Here is a 19,774-nt window from a genome sequence, read left to right on the forward strand (position 1 = left end):
AATCATAATCTTCTATATTGAAAAAGAGGACGATCTCTTGGAGTCGGAAAGAAAATAAATTAATAAAACTAATTACACGCTCCGCTCATGGAGGCATCGAAGGCACTAAGTCTGCCCGGGAGAGCCGCGGTCTTTGATTTTGTTGGCTTTACAACTTCCCGGTTATTGTTTACGACCCCAAGGAGGCGCCTCCCGGCGGCCCCGCGGGGGTTGCGTGGAGAGGGGCTGCGGGGGGGGTCGGGAGGGGAGAGCCTCCGCCGTGGGCAGTTCCGCGCTCCTCCGCGCCCGTGGGGTGCAGTGGGGCGATTCCCACGGCCTCGCACCGAGGTTTTGCATCTCTCCGTGCCGTCCCGGGCAAACTCCGGCTCCCAGTTTTTTTTTTTCCCCCCTCCGCTGACCAAACTGGCGGGTTGGGCTGCCTTATGGCACCGTTCCCTTAAAGGGGCCGCGGGTGAGCGTGTGTGTGCGAGTTTTGTGTGCGAGTGTGTTGCACGCCCGCTCCCGCTGCCGAGCGCTGCGAAGAGCTTTGCAGCCGCGGCGCGGAGAGCCCGGCCGCCCGACCTCCGCTCGCAAATCAGCCTCGGCGGGGAGCAAAGCGCTTCGCATGTAGGAGAGGAGAGGGACAAACGTGCGGGGAGGAGGAACGGAGGGGGGAGAAGGAGGGAAAGGGGGGGGAGGCGGGGGGGAAAGAGCTGCCTCTTTAAGTGCTGGGGGCTGAGCCCTCGCCGGGGCGTCCGCAGCCGGATCCAGCCTCCCTCCCCTTGGCCGTGCCTCCCCGGCGCTTGTTGCACAGCCCAGCGCCGGCAGCGCGGCGCACGGGCGCTGCTGCTGCGCGGGGAGCGCGGAGCCGCCGCGGGCCGGGGCCATGATCCGCCGGCGCTGCGCCCCCAGCCCCGCCGCCCGCTCGCCCTAGGGCCGCTCCCGGCGCCGCGCAGCCCTCCCCGCCGGGTAAGTTTTGCAGCCGCCCGGTACCGGGGGAGGGAGCGGGGCGGAGGGGGGGGGGGGGGGCGCACCTGGCCGGCGGCTCGGCTAGGCTAGGCTCGGCTAGGCTAGGCTCGGCGGTGGGCAGGTGCGCGCCTCTCGGCGGGCGCAACTCGGCCGTCCCTAACTCGGACCTCCAGATCTCCCGCGGCGTTTGCAGTCCTCCTCTTAACAGGTGACTCCGTGCCTGCCCGCTCCCCTGGCGGCTTCTGCGCCTTCCTCCTCCTCCTCACTGCCGCCTAACAGGTGGCGGTGCCGCCTCGCCTTGCTCCGTGCAGGTAGCGGGGGTCCGCAGCCCCCTGCGGCCACCGCTGCCCCTCCCCGAGGGGCTCTCGCAAGGGCTGTGTTGCAGCAGGGAGAGGTGGGGTGCGTGTGGAGGGGGGAGCCGTGCCCTGCCACCCCGCTGCTTCTCTGGAAGCCGCTCACCCCCTGCCCGGCTTCATGGCCCTGCTGTGTATCTGTCGTTGCAGCGGGCATGGGGAACCAGGTGGAGAAGCTGACCCATCTGAACTACAAGGAAGTTCCCACGGCCGACCCGACAGGTATGGACAGAGATGAAGGGCCCAGGATTGGGGTCTCCTACATCTTTTCAAATGACGATGATGAGCTGGAGCAGCAGCAGGATTCGGTGCATGACCCGGGGGGTGAGCATCCTGCCCTGCAGCCGTACGATCCCCAGCTGCATGAGGTGGAGTGCTCAGTCTATTACCGGGACGAGTGTATTTACCAGAAGAGCTTTTCTGAGGAGGACATGCTGCCGGAGGAGGGTGATGAAGGCGGCAGGGGGCATCTGAGCACCTACACGCCGGAGAATCTGCTGAATAGGTGCAAACCAGGTGACCTGGTGGAGTTTGTGTGCCAGGCCCAGTATCCGCACTGGGTGGTCTATGTCGGGGATTTCCAAGTTGTGCACCTGCATAGGCTGGAGGTGGTGAACAGCTTCCTCACCGACGCCAGCCAGGGCAGACGGGGCCGTATTGCCAACCAGCTGTACCGCTACAAACCCCTCAGCCCGGCCGTCGTGGTGCGCAACGCCCTGGAGCAGGTGGGTTGCAAGGACCGGGACTTGAGCTGGAGAAACTCTGAGTGTTTCGCTGCCTGGTGCCGGTATGGCAAGCGGGAGTTTAAAATCGGCGGGGAGCTGCGCATAGGCAAGCAGCCCTACCGATTGCAGATCCGGCTGGGTGACAAGCGCAGCCACACACTGGAGTTTCAGAGCCTGGAGGATCTGATTATGGAGAAGAGGAGAAATGACCAGATTGGTAGGGCTGCTGTGATCCAGGAGCTCTCCAGCCACCTGCAGGCTGCAGAGGAGGAGGAAGAGGAGGAGGAAGACCATCATCATCCAGGTGCTCAGACTGCTGTGGAGTAGCCGCCCCAGCACCACCATGCTGTTTAGCCTGGGTGATGGGGATTAAAACTGAAGGCTGCGAAATTGAGCTGTTATAAGCCCTTTGGGCCGCTTTGGTGCAGCTTCATTCCAATCACACGTGAAAGGAAGGGGGAAAGCTGATTAAGTGTCTGTGCTTTAGTGCTTAACTCCTTCAGTGCTTGATGATAAAACCACTGACTTACTTGTAGAGGATAAAACTCAGGGCAATTCTACCCCTTTATGCTCCCATTTCTTTCCCTTCCTCTCTGCCCGCTTCATGCATACCCTTTCCTTCAACCATCTGCCAGTAGGCCTGACCCTATGAGATGCTAAATGCCTTTGACATCTACTTATCAGCAGAAGTTAAGAGTATTTAATACTATTAAGAAGGAGCCAACAACTTTCAGGACATGACCATGTAGCTCTGCCTATGTGATTAGTTGGCAGCTGAGAAGCATGAGGATATTGCTTTCCCTTCTCTGCCCCTCTTCCTCTTCAGTTGTGGTTCCTGTTGGTATTGCAGCAAGCTGCCTGCTTGCCTGGTGCAAGGCTTCATGGATTGGCAGCCTGCCCTGGCAGGTGTAAGGGAGAAATCTCCACTAATTTTAATGAAATAGGTTTGATGTGCCTGGTGCCTTCTTAATTGATAGGAACTTACGGATGGGCTGGGGGAGCTCCTTCTTTGCTATTAGCGCGTGGCTTTGAGGACAGAAGATTTATTTATTGCCCGATGGTCCCAGGGAAGGAGGAAGCCTGCAATCCTGATTAAGGAGTCTGCGCACTGGTGTGTGTGCAGGGACTCTTATAGGCAGATACTGAGCTATGCCATTGCAGGCTGCCTGGTTTCCACTAAAGCAAATGGCACAGCTCTTGATTATATCTGTGGTACACATCAAGGCAGTAGAAGCTGGTTGCTTGTGTGCAAGAGTATGTCTTGATTAAGCTGTCCCTCAAGAGGGTGGCCTCTTAGCCTGGTGCTTCTGGCCGTGAGCATGTCACAGGTTCTGCACCACAGTAAACACAGCTGTGATGGGAGGGAGCACTGGCTGGAGGGCATTGTAGACAGGGGGTTCTGGGTGTTCCTTTTTTCCTTCCTTACTGCAAAGCAATTTCCTCTTCATTAGGTATTTCATGTTTCCTCTTTTTGCTAATTTTTATGGTTTGCAGCTGAGCTATAGCATTAGAGAAAAGGAAAGGACACACCTCCAAAGTTATTGCACAAGTCCCTTATTAAAGAGGAGGAGAGGGGGAGTGCGGTGCTGCCTGCCATGAATATTTCCTGAACTTGTTTTCAGCTCTTGAACTGGTCTCCCGCACAGGCAGCACTGTCACGTCTTTGTCCTGGGATCTGAAGTGTGTGAGCAAACACTGATTTGGAGGCAGTTTCTGATGCAAAATTCCTTTCCCTTAAAGCACAATAGTGATGAGGTGAACTTGAAGATAAGCTTGAGTTCATTTAAATAATGGAAACTAGCAGTGTGATGTAAACTTGAAGCATAGTTAATACTGTTTTCCCTGCAGTTGTTTACAGTTATACCACAAATAGCAAAGTACTCTGCGTCCTTTCCACCCCTGAGACGGGAGCAAAGTTTGTCATTTAAGAATAGGTAGATACTAGCTTTTGATTAGTGAAGACTATATGAAGCAACTTTGCCAGCGTGATCCAAATAGATTGTGGTGTATTTTCTGCCTAAAATACACAAGCTAGGAAAAACCTGTGAAAGACTACTTCATCCTCACTTCAGGAGGAAAAATAATTTTTAGGGTTATGCAAATATACCATATACTGTTTCTTTAATGACTCCCACGCTCTCATTTTGGGTGGTGAAATACCCAAATCCAAAGGAGAGTGTAACACCAAGCTCCCTTAGAATGCTATAGCTCAGGTGTCTGCGCTACGTGGTTTGGTTTTGGTTTTTTTCCAATATGCAGTTGAGTTATACTCAAGTTACTCTGGTTGCCAAGCAGATGTGCAACCTTGCTTTGAGAGTGTAACTACCCGTATCTAACTGTAATAGGGTTAACGTGGATGTCTGCATGCAGGTTTTATAGAACTACTAGTAGCCGCTGAAAGCTGAAATGATCACTGAAATAGTCCAAAAAAGAGTGAAGGAGAATCTCTGTCTTGTACTGACTGATATGAGACAACTGAGATTATCTAGACCATTACTAAATGTCCGGCTCTGGTTTCTTTTGTACCGAAACCTTGTACATAACAAAGTTTATTTCACTGTGTAATATAGGTATGTAAAATAATATTTTCTTACAGATATTTTTGAAAGGTAAAAAATAAGTAATCCCTTCATAACCTTGCATTTGAAAGTAAGTTGTTATGCACATTATTTTCCAGTCCTCTGAATGGGTTTATTTTTCATTAGTGATCTAAAGTATATTCTAGGTCATAAAGTATAGAAACTGCTATAAATGTCAAATACTATGTATCTACAGGGTACTAAACAGTAAACCAGTTGTGAAAATATTTTTCCCTTGTGTCTGAAACATAAGAACTATGACACTTAGCCATTTCTCTCCTGAGATACCTTGCATAGTCTGGTTTTGTTTTCTGTTCTTTTTTTCACTTTTTGTTTTATGAAAAAGGACCAAATCTGCTTGGGAATGGAGAGCAAAGCTGCTTTGACCAACTGAAATCGCACCTTGAGCTGATCTTGGTGCTTCTGGGTACCAGTCACGCCTTTTGGGATAAATTCCCGCAGGCGTAGGGTCTTAGTAAAGAATCCCGGGGCTTGCGCTGCCTTGCTAGGAGGGAGAGTGAAGGGGGGAGCTTGCCTCACAGCAGGGCAGAGTCTGGCATGCATTCTGCTGTGTTATAAAACCTGTATGCTTCTCTCACACCTGGCATACAGGTGTTCAGTATTTAAAACATAGATATTTGGAATCTTTACATTTCTCTGCAAGCTATGTTTAGGGATTTATTCTGCCTCCTGATATTCCAATATGTGCAAAAGTAGAAAATGGGGGGAAGCCTGGAAATTTTTTTTTCTTTTTTTTCCTCTGGAAGAGGCTTACAACTCCATACAGGGGCTTCTTATTCCAGCAGATAAAGATGCAACTGTTGAATCTTTAAGAGGCAGGTCCTTTTTCCCTACCTGTTGATTAGGGAGTGTTATTTAATAGGTGCTATTAAACACCACTGCAAACATTTCTAAGCAGCCTCTTTTTAAAGCCATGGACCCATAATGAGCTGGATATGAGAACAGGGGCTGCTGTAGAAGCACATCACAACTGCTTAGGTTCTTGTCTTTGCTGTACTTTACTCAGTTACAGTCTGCAAACTAGCCTGGGATTTCTAGAACTTGACTTTAAAGAAAAAGATCTCCCAGGAAAACAGACTTTTTTGTGTGCGTGTCTACTTCAAGACTTTTGTGTAGATCACAAAAGAGAAGGGAAGAGAATATAGATAAAAGTGCTTTTCTCTTCAGCTTCTTCTTTAACATATAGAAATTCAGGCGTGATCCTGCATCAGAACTTCTGGTTCAGCAAAGGTCCTAAGCCTATACTGAAGTTTGGAGTTGTGAGTAGACCCTACCGTGAGCCACTTGAAGAATCAGTGAGACTATTCATGTGCTTGGAGCTAAGTGTATATTTACATTTCTTTGTGAATAAGGGCCTGGAATTCCAATCTGAGGTCTGTGATGGAATCGTGGAGGATCTGAGGTTGCATAATCACTGGGGGAGAACAAGTAGTGCTGTGAAAGCTGTTTCTCAAAGGGCCTCTTGTCCAAACAAGGTTCATGGAATCCAGCTCAAACTTTGGCCTCAGTTTCCCCTATGGAAATCCAGGAGCTGCGCTTATGCAGTGACAGTGGGAGAGGTGTGTTATACAGCAGTTGTAAACTAAGCTGATGATCGTGCTGCAGCCTGTTCTCTGGTATCTTTGTCTGTCTTGTCATGCTTGAACTTTCCCTCGCGTTTTTAACATTTAAAGTTAATTTGTTTTAAAAGCCCTTTGATTGTGCAAACACTTAATCATATGAATTTACTCCTTTGGGCATACCTACCACTACTGATAGGATGACTGCTGTGAATGTCATTATGCACATGTTGAGGCTGGCAAGACTAAGCCCCAGATGTGTAAATGTAGCTCCAGCTAGGAAACGTAGATGAGCAGTTTTATTTCCCCAGAGTATTGGCGCGTTTGATGCAAATAATATCTTGGAAAAGGCTTTATAGTAAAACCTACAATTATCCCTTGATTGAGTAATTTTAAAAACACAACTTAGACATTCACCTTCCATGCCAGCGAACAAGGACATAAACTGAAGACTATTTCAAGTTATCCCTTATTGTGTGTGAATGCAAAGCATTGATTACAGCAACTCTCTAGAGCTCACCTGGCCAACATAGTAGGCAGTTGCAGGGTAGGCAGGGAAAATGCCCAAAAGCTAATTCAAAAGCTATATTTTCTTACTTGGAAAAATATATTCTTCAGACTGAAGGACTCTAACCTACGGAAGTAAACTTTCAATTGTTTTGTATAAATGAAACCCTAAGCAAAGTTCTTAAGATTTGTTCATTTAAATTCAATATTCCACTCTCAGTACTAAAATAGGTAATATTATGTGATTAATCTATTTCAGATTTTGAATGTAATGGTGGTTTTCTTTTTCTCTTCTCCTTTGGTTAAGTTTTACCAAACGTCTGTCCTTGGGTGTGTGAAGTGTTGTTGAGTGGTTTCCCACATGTGCTTTTCTGACAATTAACAGCACCAACCATAATTCTAACAGCCACGTAGGAACAAATATTTTTTTGAAAGCAAAATTTTAATTTTATATAACAGATCAGAGAATAGTAACTAAGTAGAGGTAGGAAATACATTGTTTCCAACAGCAGTTTCTATTTGTAAGAAATCTACTGTTAATTGAGTATGTGTTGACTACTCTTATAAATCAATGTGCAGTGATAAGGCCAGATGTATTGTATAATGGGCTCAGACTTTCAGATTAGATTTTTTTTAACTGTGGATAGGAAGAAGTCAGGGTCACTTCAAACACCAGTGGTTTAGATGGTTCTTTTGCATTAGTATTGAATTAGAAGCTTTCTTTAAATGCACACTTGAATTTCCTGACATTGTAACGTTCATGGAATCATTCACAATAACAAGTGTAATCACAAAATATGATTTTTTTTCATACCATGAGCATTCTCTGTAAGCTGTCTTTTGTCAGTAAATGTTGAATTGTTAGTGCAAATATCTTCTTTTTCCTGAGAAAGAAGTACAGATCATTGATTGTACCATTTCCTTCAAAATGAAGGGCATTGCATAGTAACTAAAAAGAAATAAAAGATTTATAGTCTCTTTTACAACCTTTCTTTCCTTTCTTTGTTTTTTTGAATAGCATGTTTTTTCCCCAGCTTTTTGGATAACTAATGATTTCTCATGATGGATGCATCAAACACAAAACAATCGGTGTTTTTACTGACTTTGCATGGCAGATCAAAATCTAACTCTTCGGTTGTGTTCTTGCTCCAAAGAGAGAGGAAGAATAATCTCTGTACAAGGCCAGACCATCATCTGCTTAATAGGCAATAGCTGTATTAAATCCAATGAGGATCTGGTCCATAATTTAATTTTAAAAGTGGAAAATTAATTCAGCAGAAGATCATATAGTATTAGTTGGCACCCAGGCTTGTCTTGTCTGCCAGCAATTGCTAAAGGAACAGATGTAGCGTCTGCAAGAGGGAGAAATGAGAGAACATCAGAACTCATGGGGAGTTTTTGGAATATCTGTACAACTGTTTAGTTCGTGTGATGTTTTGTCTCATGGAAGCTCCAGGGATGGAGTGGGATCTACGTTCTACCCACACCAGGCACAGGGATGTTTCTTACTGAAGGTGATGAGAGTTGTTCATTGTAGTAAGACATTATATCTGTAGGGTAATGGCTCTTAATTCCTCATAGCCTTCCACTGTGTGCACATCCGCAATGACAAGAACAGTGATACAACAAATAAACTGTACTCCCTGAGATCCTGACCAGAAAGAGCTATTTGAATCTTGCAGAAAAGCACTGAGTCAGCTCAGGCAAGGATATTTTGAGTGAAACAATCCTGAGGAAATTTAGCTGTAACAAGATGAGACTTCTGCTGAAAGTACCAGTGGATATCTAAGCTCTTCTGTGGGTTGCAGCTGTCTTTGACAGCCTTCTCACAGGTGTCACAGAGTGAGACAGATTCTTAAGACAGACGCTTTTAAGGCTCAGGGCTGCAAGTGGGAATCCACCATAACATTTAATTTCTAGCTCTGGCATGGACCTTGGGTGACTTTGAACAAGATGTATGAGGCACCCAGCTGTGCTCTATGTGACTGCAAGAGTGCCTGAATTTTCAGGTGTCTGATATTAGATCTGAAAAAGAACACGAAGAACCAAAAATGTGAGTTGGGTGACTGAACCAATACCTGAAAATCCCTGCTCAGCTGCCACGTAGCACTGGAGGCCACTAAACTCTGAAGCTTGATTTTTTTTTTTTTTCTCTTCTTTATTTACCTACCATAATGTTTCTAGAATCTTGAGGTTCTGAGCCTTTGTCTCACCCAGAAATTTCTCCATGTACATCAAACAAAGCAGCTCATGACTTTTCTGACAGCCTGTACCCTTAGGGAGAGAGATCCAGCAAGCACATCCCAGTGGCTGCTCCCAGAATGTATATGATCAGATACCAAACACGAGCTTCTTAAAAATGACATTTGCAATGCCCATTTCAGAACACACCTGAGCTAGAAATAGGTTAATGTAAAATGCATTTACAGGGATATGGACTGTGATGAGGTCTCTGAACTCCCGGCTGGCTGCTCTGAGCCGCAGGACTTCTGCAGAGTGTTTTTCTCTTCACTTCCCTCTTTTCTGCACTGTGGATCACTTGCAACAGAGCACTCATAAAAGTCCCCACCCCACAAAAATCTAGAAGTGATAGGGAGGTTCAATCCCCATCATACCCAGGTAGAAGAGGAAATCAATTTTCGGTTTTCCTCTATCCTGAAACTATGGTCAGATCTCTAGGATACTGTATAAAGGAAGGCTGCCCACCACTAACACCTCCTTTGTCTTTATAAAGGAAAGCGGCCTAAATTTTAATGTGCAAGAGTGGTTGCCTTTTATTTTCTTCCTAAGAGCTCTGCACTGCAGCAGGAGGCAGTTCCTGTTAGCCAAGAGTAACTGATGACCTCTCCAAGTAACCTTCCACCTCTTACATGTTTTTTTCCTTTTATGTTTGAGTTTTGTCAAGAACTCTGATCACCCATGGCACCCTTGCTTGACTTTTGCACATAGGGATGGACCATTCTGGAGCTTGGAGGAGGTGGTTGATGAACATTCTCCAGGACTGTGTCCATGGGATTCTTCAAAGCAGTTCCCTGAGCAGGCTGAAGTCTGCTCTCCTGAGGTCCAGGTTTTGATCCTGGACTTTTGATTTGCCTTGTTCCTGCCTCTGAAAATCATGAACCGCATTATTTTGTGGTAACTGCAGCCAAGACTGCCCTGGACCTTCCCATCCCCAAACAGTTCTTCCTTATAAGTGTGCTCCAGAGACCATCTCCCCTCGCTGACTCCATGAGCATGTGCCAGGAAGTTGTCATCAATATAATCCATAAATCCCCTGGATTGCTTGTGCCCTGCTCTGTTTGTGCTCCAGCAGAAACTGAGGTGGTTGAGGTACCCTATGAGAAGCAGGGCCACCAATTACCAGGCTTCTTCCACTTGTCCGCTAAAGGTCTCATCTACTTCTTTCCAGTCAGACAGTATGTAGCAGCCACCCATCACAATGTTGCCCACATTGGTCTGCCTGCTAATCCTGACCCATAAGCTCTCCACAGGCTTACCGCAGGCAAAGTTCCATGTATTCTTCTGCTTTCATGTGAATGACACGTGCACCTCTTCGCCATCCCTACAGAGTCTGTATCCATCCATTGCAGGCTTCCAGTTGTGTGAGTTATCCCTCTACATCTCTGTGATCCCAGTGAGACCATAGCCCTGCAACTGCCTGCAAGCCTCCAATTCCTGTAATCTCCATGCTGTATGCATTGATGTAAAGGCACTGCAGAGGCTCCCAGCACACTGATTTCCCAGAGAACTTGCCCTACAGAGCTGTCCTATCAGTGCTTCTTTATTCCTGTATGTACTCTGGGTGAGCCCCTGTCAGCTCACTTCTGTTTTTAAGGCCCCTCTTGTCCACATCGGTCTGCAACCTTTGCTTAACCACCCAGTTTGCCACTTCTCACTTCACTGTGGGTCTTGATCTCCCTCCTTCATTGTTCCTGGGTTAAAGATCTTCTAACCAGGTGGACCACCTGTTGGCGAAGATGTTTTTCCCCACTTGATCAGGTGGATCCCATCTCTCCCAGCAGTCCTTGAACCTCAAAGAGGGCCCACAGATAGAGAAGCCAGTTATCCCTTTTGCTGACACGAGCTGCACAAACCAGTCATTGACGAGCAGGATCCATTCAGTTTACCTCAGGCCCTTTCCTCTCACTGGCAGGATCAAGGAGGAAACCACCTGGGCCCCCATGCTCTTGGCCACCAGACTTATGTAGTCGTTTGTGATATGTCCCAGATCTCTCCAGCTGTGTCATTTGTGTCCATGTTGAAAGCAGCAGGGGGTAATCATCTGAGTGATGGACGAGCCTCAGTAGCCTTTCTGTGTCCCAGATCTGAGCCCCTACCAAGCAGCAAGCCCCCCCAGACAGCAGGTCAGGTTGGCAGATGGGATCCTGTGTCCCCAACAGCAGGGATTCACCCCCTGCTGTCACTCACTGCTCCCTCCTGGTGCTGCCACGTGGCTCAGGCTTACCTGGCACAGGTGTTTCATCGCACCGAGCTCCCAGCCACCCATCTGCCACGGGGGACCAAACCTATTCTGTATTTGTGAGTCTTCAGGAAAAGCAGGAGCCTCCGTCTCATTTCCAAAACGTGACAAGTTTCTAGCCTTCACCATCATTGGCACCTCTATTTTCCCATCTGATAAGCACAGACTCTACCTGTCCCTCCTTCAGCTGGAGGGTGAGGCTCCTCTTGTATCCAGGTATCGGAGAGGATCCAGTCAACCTTCTTTTCATCAATTCTGATGCTGCACAGTCTGCTGACCTCCTGCTGCTGCTCCTTTACTTAGTGACATGGCTCTTTCACTAGTACAGACCTGCAGAGAAGGAACCCATCTCCCCCAGCCCCAGCAAGAAGTCCCAGGAACTCCCCACAGCCTGAGACCTGCAGAGCTGCATCCTCCCTGTGGTGACCCAGCCGTGGCTAAGGGCCCAGTCCCCAGTCGTTCTCTTAACGCCTCCTGAGGAAGAAAATAAGATTGAAAAGCTCATGGGTTGAGATGAAGACAGGGAGATCACTTACCAGTTACCGGTATGTGCAAAACAGACTCACCATAGGGAAAATTAAATTTATTTTCAACTAAAATAGATTTGAATGGTGAGAAAGAAAGAATGACAAAGATTAATAAAACACTTTTCCCTCACTCCCCCCCCCACTGCTGAGCAGTGCAGGGGTGGGCTCGGGGGCTGCGGTCAGCCCATCCCAGCCCCTCTCGGCCGCCCCTCCCTCCTCACACCCCTCCCTGCTCCAGCGCGGGCCCTTCCCCGGGCTGCAGCCCTTCAGGGACCCCCTGCTCCCGCCTGGGCTCTCCACGGCCGCAGCCCCCGCAGGAAACATCCCCCGGCTGCGGCGTGGGGCCCTCCCCGGGCTGCAGGCGGGGTCTCTGCTCCGGCGGGGCCTCTGCAGGGCCGCGGGGGGTCCCTGCTCCGGGCCTGCACCGCCTCCTGCCCTCCTCCCCCTGCTCCGGCCTGGGGGTGCCTCTGCTGCTGCTCCCTCCTCGGCTTCCTCCTCCTGTGCCGTGTTTTGCCTTTGGCCCTTTCTGAAGCCCGTTTCCCCCCGGCGCCCCCAGCTCGGCTGAGGGGCCCAGCTGTGCCCTGCCGTGGGGCCGCTGGAGCCGGCTGGGACTGGCACGGGGCAGCCCCGGCCTCTCCCCACAGAGACCACCCCTGCAGCCCCACTGCCGGTGCCTGGGCACAGACACCCCATACTGTCCCTCAGGATCCTGGGCTGAGACATGCCCTGATACTGCAGGGACAGCTGCTCCAGAGGGTGTAGGAGACCATGCCCTGTGGCATGTCATCACCATTGCTGAGCGTCTCTGTATGTTGTTATCGGCAGAGTTTCTGTCCCCTTTTGTGCATCTGCTGGCCACGCACTGCTAGCTGCATGCCAGGCCCAGCAGTTATGTAGGCCTCTCCCTCACACCTGCTGAAGGGTGCTTGACCCTCCTCATCTGGAGTCAGATGGAAATGAAGAACTCAAAGCACCCTTTGATCAGGAAGAGCTGTCAGAGCGTATTAGAAGGGTTTAGAGCTTGCTAGAAACTCATGTCAAATGGTCAACGAGACTCATTTGTCTCACTCTGGGTCGCTGAGGACTGTGGTCAATCTCTGTGTTGGAACCAGAATTTGTTTGTATCAAGTTCATCAGCAGAAATTTACTGGGACTGTTAAGAGCCAAGTTAACTGAGGATCATGTAAAAGTCTGGTCTCTCTCTAATTTTTCCTTACTCCTGAGCTTCTTCCATCTTGTCCTATTCAGAACAAGCATTCTGGGACAAGCTCTGCTCTTTCTGTACAGTAGTTAGTGCACTGAGGTCTCAAGGTGTTTACATAGTATTAATCAAGTCAATCACCAGAGGGCAGAGGAAATGAAATGAGGATGTTCTGGACCATGAAATAGATAACTCACATCCCTGGAAAAGGTTTAATTGAGTGAAACAGGTACACAAGTGTACCTGGCTCACCACAGAAATTGTACAGAGGAAGATGAGCCTCCAGAGATAAGGACCAAGGCACCCTGATGGCACACAGAGAATTGTATGCAGTGCTTATGTAAATCATGTCTATGGAGAATAGGCCTCCATACACACACCTTGTCCAGCTCCCATCGAAGGCAGCTGGAAGCGCTCTCACAGTGCCTACACGGTGAGGAGCATACCCTTGAGACCCAGAGTTGTTACTCTATTGAAACACCTTTGATGCTGTGTTTTTTCCTCTTTGAGATTTCTGTGTTCTTGTTCCTCAGCTCCTCAAGAAAGCAATGCACCTATGAAAGGAATGTACAGAAGAGGGAAATGTACAGTTGTGGGGCAGACCAGTGTGCACACCTAGCCATGGTCTTCTGTGCTACAACCTGTCTCCTGGAGCTGGGTTCTTCAGCCCTAACTGCAAACTGAAGAAATGAGATATCCACACCCAGACTTGCAGATAAGTGGGCAGCTAAAGTGTTTGCCTGGAAGGACGTTTCAAACCTCTGCTCTGCTAATCCAGAGCATTGCCTTGAACATAGAACTTGAGCAAACGCTGTTATCAGTGCTTAGGGCCAGAGGCATTTGTAGTCTCTGCATCAGTGAATATTTGACCCATCATATCAAAGCAGAAGACCAATACCAGCAGGGAACAAGAAACCTCCACCTTCAAGTAGCTGGCAGTCTTGCAGTTGCAGTGTCCTCTGGAGGAGTGGGTCACCAAGGCTTCAGCTCTTCCAGCAATTCAAGATTTTCAATTACAGTGACAGGCCTTATCTCTTCCATGTGATATGCACAGCAGCACAGATCTAAGTAAGCCAAAGAGACAAAGTCCTGTGGTAGACTCTTCAGTGTCAGGCTCAGAGGGTCTCTGTAGTGTCTGCTTGAGCTGTATTGTCAAGAGGCAGAAGTGCCCACAGCTTCTGGGCATGCACACATGCATGCAAGCTGGTGTTTGGAGGTGTTGGGCCAAGTCTTCTAAGATCAGAAAACCTAGGACTTAGCCTTAACCTTAAATGTCAGTGGACCAGACTTTTGTTGGTTTAACCATTAGTATTACAAACTACAGTTATGATTAAAAGACATACCCAACTATTAACAAATTATTTTCTGATTATCCCTAAGGATAAAATAGCTCATTCTTTCCATGCACAGCTCTGCATTTGCCCACCTTCAATAGGCCCTAACAGAGGTTTATGTGTTTACAGCCCTTGTGTGCCCAGATGAGCCTCAGATCCCCAAGTCTAATGAGTTAGACATGAATTAATTATACTACAAAGCACAGGAAAGAAAGCCATTAAATCTTAAATTAAGTTATTAAATTAAAATATTACTGCAGAAATTCAGTAGCAGCTTGTAGCCCATGGGAAGTGACTCTGCAGGGAAAAACACCATTTGCAGGTGAGGTGTCACTTGGAGCACCTTATCATATTCATGGGGAGGAGGTGCTGACCCCTGCAGAGAAGCAGCCATTATAATGAGTCTCTTATCCAGGAAAAAGCAGTTATCCCAATACATTTGTGGTGGAAGCTGAGCTACTAAATAAGATGCTAGCAGGGTATAAATAATGAGGTGGTACATGGCCACATGTTGGAGCCGAGCCACTAGAGCAAGACAATGACAAAGGCAAAAGCTTAACTTACATTGCGCAGTTCCTGTGGGAAAGGGGGTGAGAGGATAATGCCACGTGGAAAGCTGATTCCTCAACTTGTAGTGAGTAACATAACTCCATAGCCCTGCTTGTCTTTGTTCAGAGCCAGAACAAACAGAGTTGAATTACTGTAGAGGTCTAACCCTAGTGCAAGGCTAGATTCCAGCTGAATGTGCTCCCAAAGTCTAAGTGTGCAAAGGCCATTTCTGGCTTCATATAGCTAAACCCATGCTGAGAAAGGGAAGAAGCTGCTGAATGTATGGGCCTAGATTCATCAAAGTGTTTAATCAATGTCCCACTGAAAAAGAATTTGAACTTATGCACGACTGCTCTGATAGTCTGAGACTATCAGAGTATACATTATTTGATATTTTACGGTGGTTTCCTGTTACCATGCAAGGCATAACTCATATTTCTAATTAAACATTTTAATGTAACACAGCTTGTAAGTGTCTCATGGTACAGCCTTGTAAAGACACAAGATGGGATTTTAAAAAGGAGCAGTGATTTTTTTGAACCACCAGTGGCAATGCTTTTCAACACGATTCTGCTCTGGCCTTCCCCTCTGCTGCAAAACTTCTGGCAAGAATTCCTAACAGGAACACCAGTCAATTTATACATCATTGTACAGCAGCGTGTTTTGTGACAGGTTTGCTTAAATATCTTTCGCTGAGATAAAGGAGTTGCAAAGAAAAATAGTTTGAATTTTGCCTGTTTTGCAACATTATACAGAGAGATTTTCAGATTGCTAAAATGCTTTACTGCTTTGATTAAAGGACAAAGAATAAAGTAAACTTCTCTGCTGATTTCAATGGAGGAAAATAGTCACTAATAATCATGTTTCATTTTAAAGCTCTTTACTCTATGAACTGGCCTGGCCTCTCACAAGCTAAGTCTAAAGCCCAGTGAAATCAAAGACTTCCCATTGACAGTTGATCATGGACGAATTGTGTGTAGTTGATCACTGATGAACTGCAGCAGAGAAATGAGTGACTTTTTTGAAATCAGATGGCAGCTAATGCCTTATAACTACTCTGAGCAATATTGCATGACATTCCCCTTATAACAAATTGGGTACATGAGAGACTGGGCTTCTTGCTAAGTGAAAGGCTGAGGTTTTTTGAAGTGTCTGATGAGCCTGGCAGCTCCTCCCTGACCATGATAAAAAGGGGCATCCCTTCACAGCCCGCATTAGAAACCAGATATCCAATGCAGTCACATTTATAGACCGTAGCTTTCCATAATGAAGGTAATATATTTAATGTTCCAGTTGTCCCATGATGTGCCATAATGAGGAATGAAGAGCTGGAGCTTGGAGGTGGCCCTGGCCACCATGTGGCCCCACATCCTAGGGACATCATGGGTTTGATCTTTCTAGGGATCTGCTTAGGAAGGAAAAGTATTCCTTTAGCCCCCATCCAAAGTGCTCCCAGACACTGAGGAATTAAAATAAACCCTCTGTTCTCCTTTCAGTTATGGCTTTTCCTAGATTCATAGCTAATTGCTCTGACCAGCAGTTTTCCTCAGGGAGTCATTATTAGGTCTCCCTTAGCCTCCTTTTTCAGTCACTTCCTCCCCCCCGAGCTGATGGTTTCTGCAGCTTGAAAAGGTCTATCCACAGGCTTTGCTTTACCTCAGCAGCTCTCACCTTCTTCTCCTGGGGCAGCAGCAGGGTTCACTCACAGCTCAGCAGCTCTGACAGAGCTATTGGAACAGTAGCATTGTTGCTGGAATAAAAGCATTATGAAAAAAAAAAGGTTCTTCAAATAATAAACAGATTATCAGAATGTCTAACTCTATACAACTTTAACAACTTCTACATGGAGACCAAGAATATTTCCTTGCTGTTCTCTAGGGCTCTTTCACCCATGAGAGTCTTGAAACGGCAGCATACAGTCCCTCTTCTGAGTCAAGATGGTCTTGCTATAAAGCTTCTAGTCCTCTCCTGCCACCTTCTTGAACCACATCAAATCAATATAGAATATTTCCTCTGGAACTGAAGTTTCTGAAGACTAGGAACTGCAATTAGTGGATGTACTTCCTTGTCTGACCCATATAACGGGGAATACAATTGGTAGCTGAACCTGCAGGAGGTATATAAATTCATAACATTGATGAACAGTCTGTGAATGCTGCAGATGTCCACAGCATCTGTCCTTTTGCCATCTGATAGACCTTGAATAATCCATGACATTGCAACTGTCACAGGTGCTCCCATGATGAACATTTTCAGCCTGATTTCTCAAAGGTATGAGGCTAAGGCACTCTGACGAGCAGAGCTGCTGCTGTATGTGTGCTCTGCCTGGGATTTCAGCTCTGCTTTTGGGAGAGGGCTAGGTGAGGAATCATCACCCAGCACAAGCACTTACCTTGCTCACTTCTGAACTGGGCATTCTCATCCTCACAGTCTTGCAGGTTCCCCCACACAGCTACCATTCTTGGGCATGGGGATCTGTGCCAGCATCCCACTCCTGCACACTTCCTGTGTGAAATAGAGATGCTTGTTAGCTGCTGCTTCATATTCCTGGAATAGACTGTAGTTAAGGTGACCATGAAGAACACTTCAAGGGTTCTTTTTTTTCTAACAATAAATTGTCATTGAGATTATGAAGAACTCTTCAAGATACTTGCAGGAATATGCCACGGGGAGACAACAGATGATATCATTGCAAACCAGCTGTGTTGTCTGTGTCAAGATCTTCAAAGCACAAGATGTCCTTTCTCGGTCTTTTGGACTGCTTTGTTTCAGAGATGGTAAGGGATTGAAAGAAGTTTTCTGCAAGCTTTTGATGGCCTATTAAATAATCTTTTGTTCTTGTCTTTAAGCAGCTGACATATTTCAACGTATTAAGCTGGTGAACACTACTTTTGGCCTGGTAACATGTAACTTTACATCGCACTAAAAATTAAGCTTTTTCTGATACAAATCAAGAAGCTAACTGAATTTGGTCATTTTTGTTGCAGGAGAGTACTTTGTGAGCCTAATGTTAGGCAGACAAATGATACTCCTGATCTGACAGGGTTCCCTATCTGTGAAAAAGGACAGACCTTTCAGAATGAATCCAATCACCCAAGTGAGACTCCCTCAAAGACAGTCTGTATTTAGGGGCTTCAACCAGAAACAATGTCTAGTTTGCTAGACCTCAACTTCCTACCCAAATAAAACCCATCACTCAGACATGGTGACCCCTTACTCAGGAAAATTTTTACATCATTCTAATCATGGTGTCATTTAATAAACTAGGATCACATCTACTTATAAAATCATAAGCAAACCGCAAAAAACAAAGACAACAGTAGGGGAAATTAGAGCTCGACAACAAGGTTCATAAATGAAGTTTGCCAGGGCTGGATTTTTCTCTCTCTGCCATATAATGAGATCAGAGACCTCCATATTCTCTTCTGAATCAGGGAGTTATGTACAGAAATGGCCTATGCATCTTCTAGGTGATTCCTGTTTCCTATTACACTACTCTGCTTCCCCCAGAACAAAATGGAACAATTCTAGCTTGTCTGCTAATCAAGTGTAAAGTTGTCTGAATTTCTTTATTAATACAAATTTTAATGTGCTCATTGAATGGAATATATTATGCTTTCACTTGCTTCTGAGCTTACCGGACAGATTTTGCTATATTTGTTCAGTAATCTCTTCTGCTCCTCTACAGATGAGAAGGAAAGGCCCAGCCTATTGCTTATACAGAACATCAGTTTGTCAAGCATTTTGTGCATCCCCTGGGATTAGTGGAGCTATGAAATTGTATCATTATCATTGCCTGCTGCATTACTGAACCGCCGGGCAGGGCCTGAGAGAATATGCATGCATGTTTGTGCAATGACATTTTTAAGCCACGGTTCGCCTTTTCATTTCTTTACTTCCTGCATACTAATCCAGCCCCAAACTATTCCAGGCTGGTGCCCACAACCAGAATTTCCTTCTCTGTTTTAAACAAGGATTTTTTCAGGTATTTGAGCTATTTCACCCAAGCCCATTATTTACAGATAGGAGAACTGTTGCTTTTTGCTTAGACACATTTACAGCTCCTGAAGAGAGAGGCAGACTTGCAGACTGCTGTGAAGTGATTTGGGTTTCAACCTTTGTCTCCACAGCATGCCTTTGAAAAACAGGCCACTTGTAGACATAGAATTTGGCTCTGCAAACATTGAAACATGCACATAAAGATAAAGTGCAACAGCGGTAGCGCAGTCATGTCTTTGCAGTATCAAGGTCTTACTTAAAAATGTGGTTAGGCCTAGAATTTTAGGCAAATTTGATGTTTCCATTTTGTTACAGCAAAACAAATTTTAGAGCTAAGTAAGCACCAACCTGATGGGAAGTTCATAAGCCTATTAGAGAGGGAAGTGAGCTTGAAAGAACACCCTTTCACACTCTGCGGAAGTTACTGCTCCTTGGTAAGCCTACACCTTAAAGAAATGCTCCTAAATCAAAAGTCTGTAAATGAACAATTAAGTGATAAAGCCTCATTTCAGTGTTTGCTGTTGCTCCAGTTCCGCCTTACTAAGGTATTGTGCTCCCTATTGGTCCCTCAGGAACTGCACAGAATGCCGGCACGGAGGTAAGGCTGTGCAGGCTTGCAGCTCCGGACAGGGAGCCACTGTGCTTTTGGACAGAACCCTAAGCAAACACCGGTGTCAAACTTTTCCAGACCAAACGTGAAGTCACTGTGACGCAACCAGCCATGCTGCTGGCAAAGCCAGGCTTGGAGGGATTAACTCTTCCAGAGGCAAGGCATTTTCCTCTTCTTCCCTGGTGTCCAAATCTGAGCAGAGGGCTCATTCCCACACTCTTTCCTCTTCCATTAGCTTGGTAGCCAGAAAAGCAAAGAGTTCAATGCGCTGACATGATGTGGTTGTAGAGGATGTGAGAGGGTTCAAATCCCTCATGTGCTTTTGCAGGAGCATCAAGGTTAAAGAAATGTTAACATTTAAAGTGTAAGGAAGCAGACTGAA

At 46.6% G+C, this 19,774-nt stretch overlaps 1 protein-coding gene and 1 long non-coding RNA gene across 3 annotated transcripts; one reads left to right on the plus strand and one right to left on the minus strand.

Annotated features, from left to right (window-relative positions):
* Positions 1-281: 281 nt before the first annotated feature.
* LRATD2 (LRAT domain containing 2) lies at positions 282-7,678 on the plus strand. 2 transcript variants are annotated; one of them, XM_064442098.1, is made up of 2 exons: positions 282-606; positions 1,452-7,678. In XM_064442098.1, exon 2 carries the CDS (start codon positions 1,457-1,459, stop codon positions 2,351-2,353), a length of 897 nt encoding a protein of 298 aa, XP_064298168.1. In that variant the 5' UTR covers positions 282-606; positions 1,452-1,456; the 3' UTR covers positions 2,354-7,678. The 2 variants fall into 2 exon arrangements, with proteins under 2 accessions (XP_064298168.1, XP_064298167.1); XM_064442097.1 differs by lacking the exon at positions 282-606 and adding an exon at positions 715-948.
* A 5,884-nt stretch (positions 7,679-13,562) lies between these two features.
* LOC135311851 (uncharacterized) lies at positions 13,563-19,463 on the minus strand. Its single transcript, XR_010371382.1, has 3 exons — positions 19,324-19,463; positions 17,176-17,288; positions 13,563-16,533 (listed from the first exon to the last, which is right to left on the minus strand). It is a non-coding gene; the product is annotated as an uncharacterized LOC135311851 (long non-coding RNA).
* Between the last annotated feature and the right edge of the window lie 311 nt (positions 19,464-19,774).

Source organism: Phalacrocorax carbo, chromosome 2, assembly GCF_963921805.1.
Source record: "Phalacrocorax carbo chromosome 2, bPhaCar2.1, whole genome shotgun sequence".
Taxonomy (NCBI): domain Eukaryota; kingdom Metazoa; phylum Chordata; class Aves; order Suliformes; family Phalacrocoracidae; genus Phalacrocorax; species Phalacrocorax carbo.

Bases quoted from the DNA above. Each gene is read 5' to 3' on its own strand.
- LRATD2 (XM_064442098.1), top strand. From the start codon at position 1,457: ATGGGGAACCAGGTGGAGAAGCTGACCCATCTGAACTACAAGGAAGTT.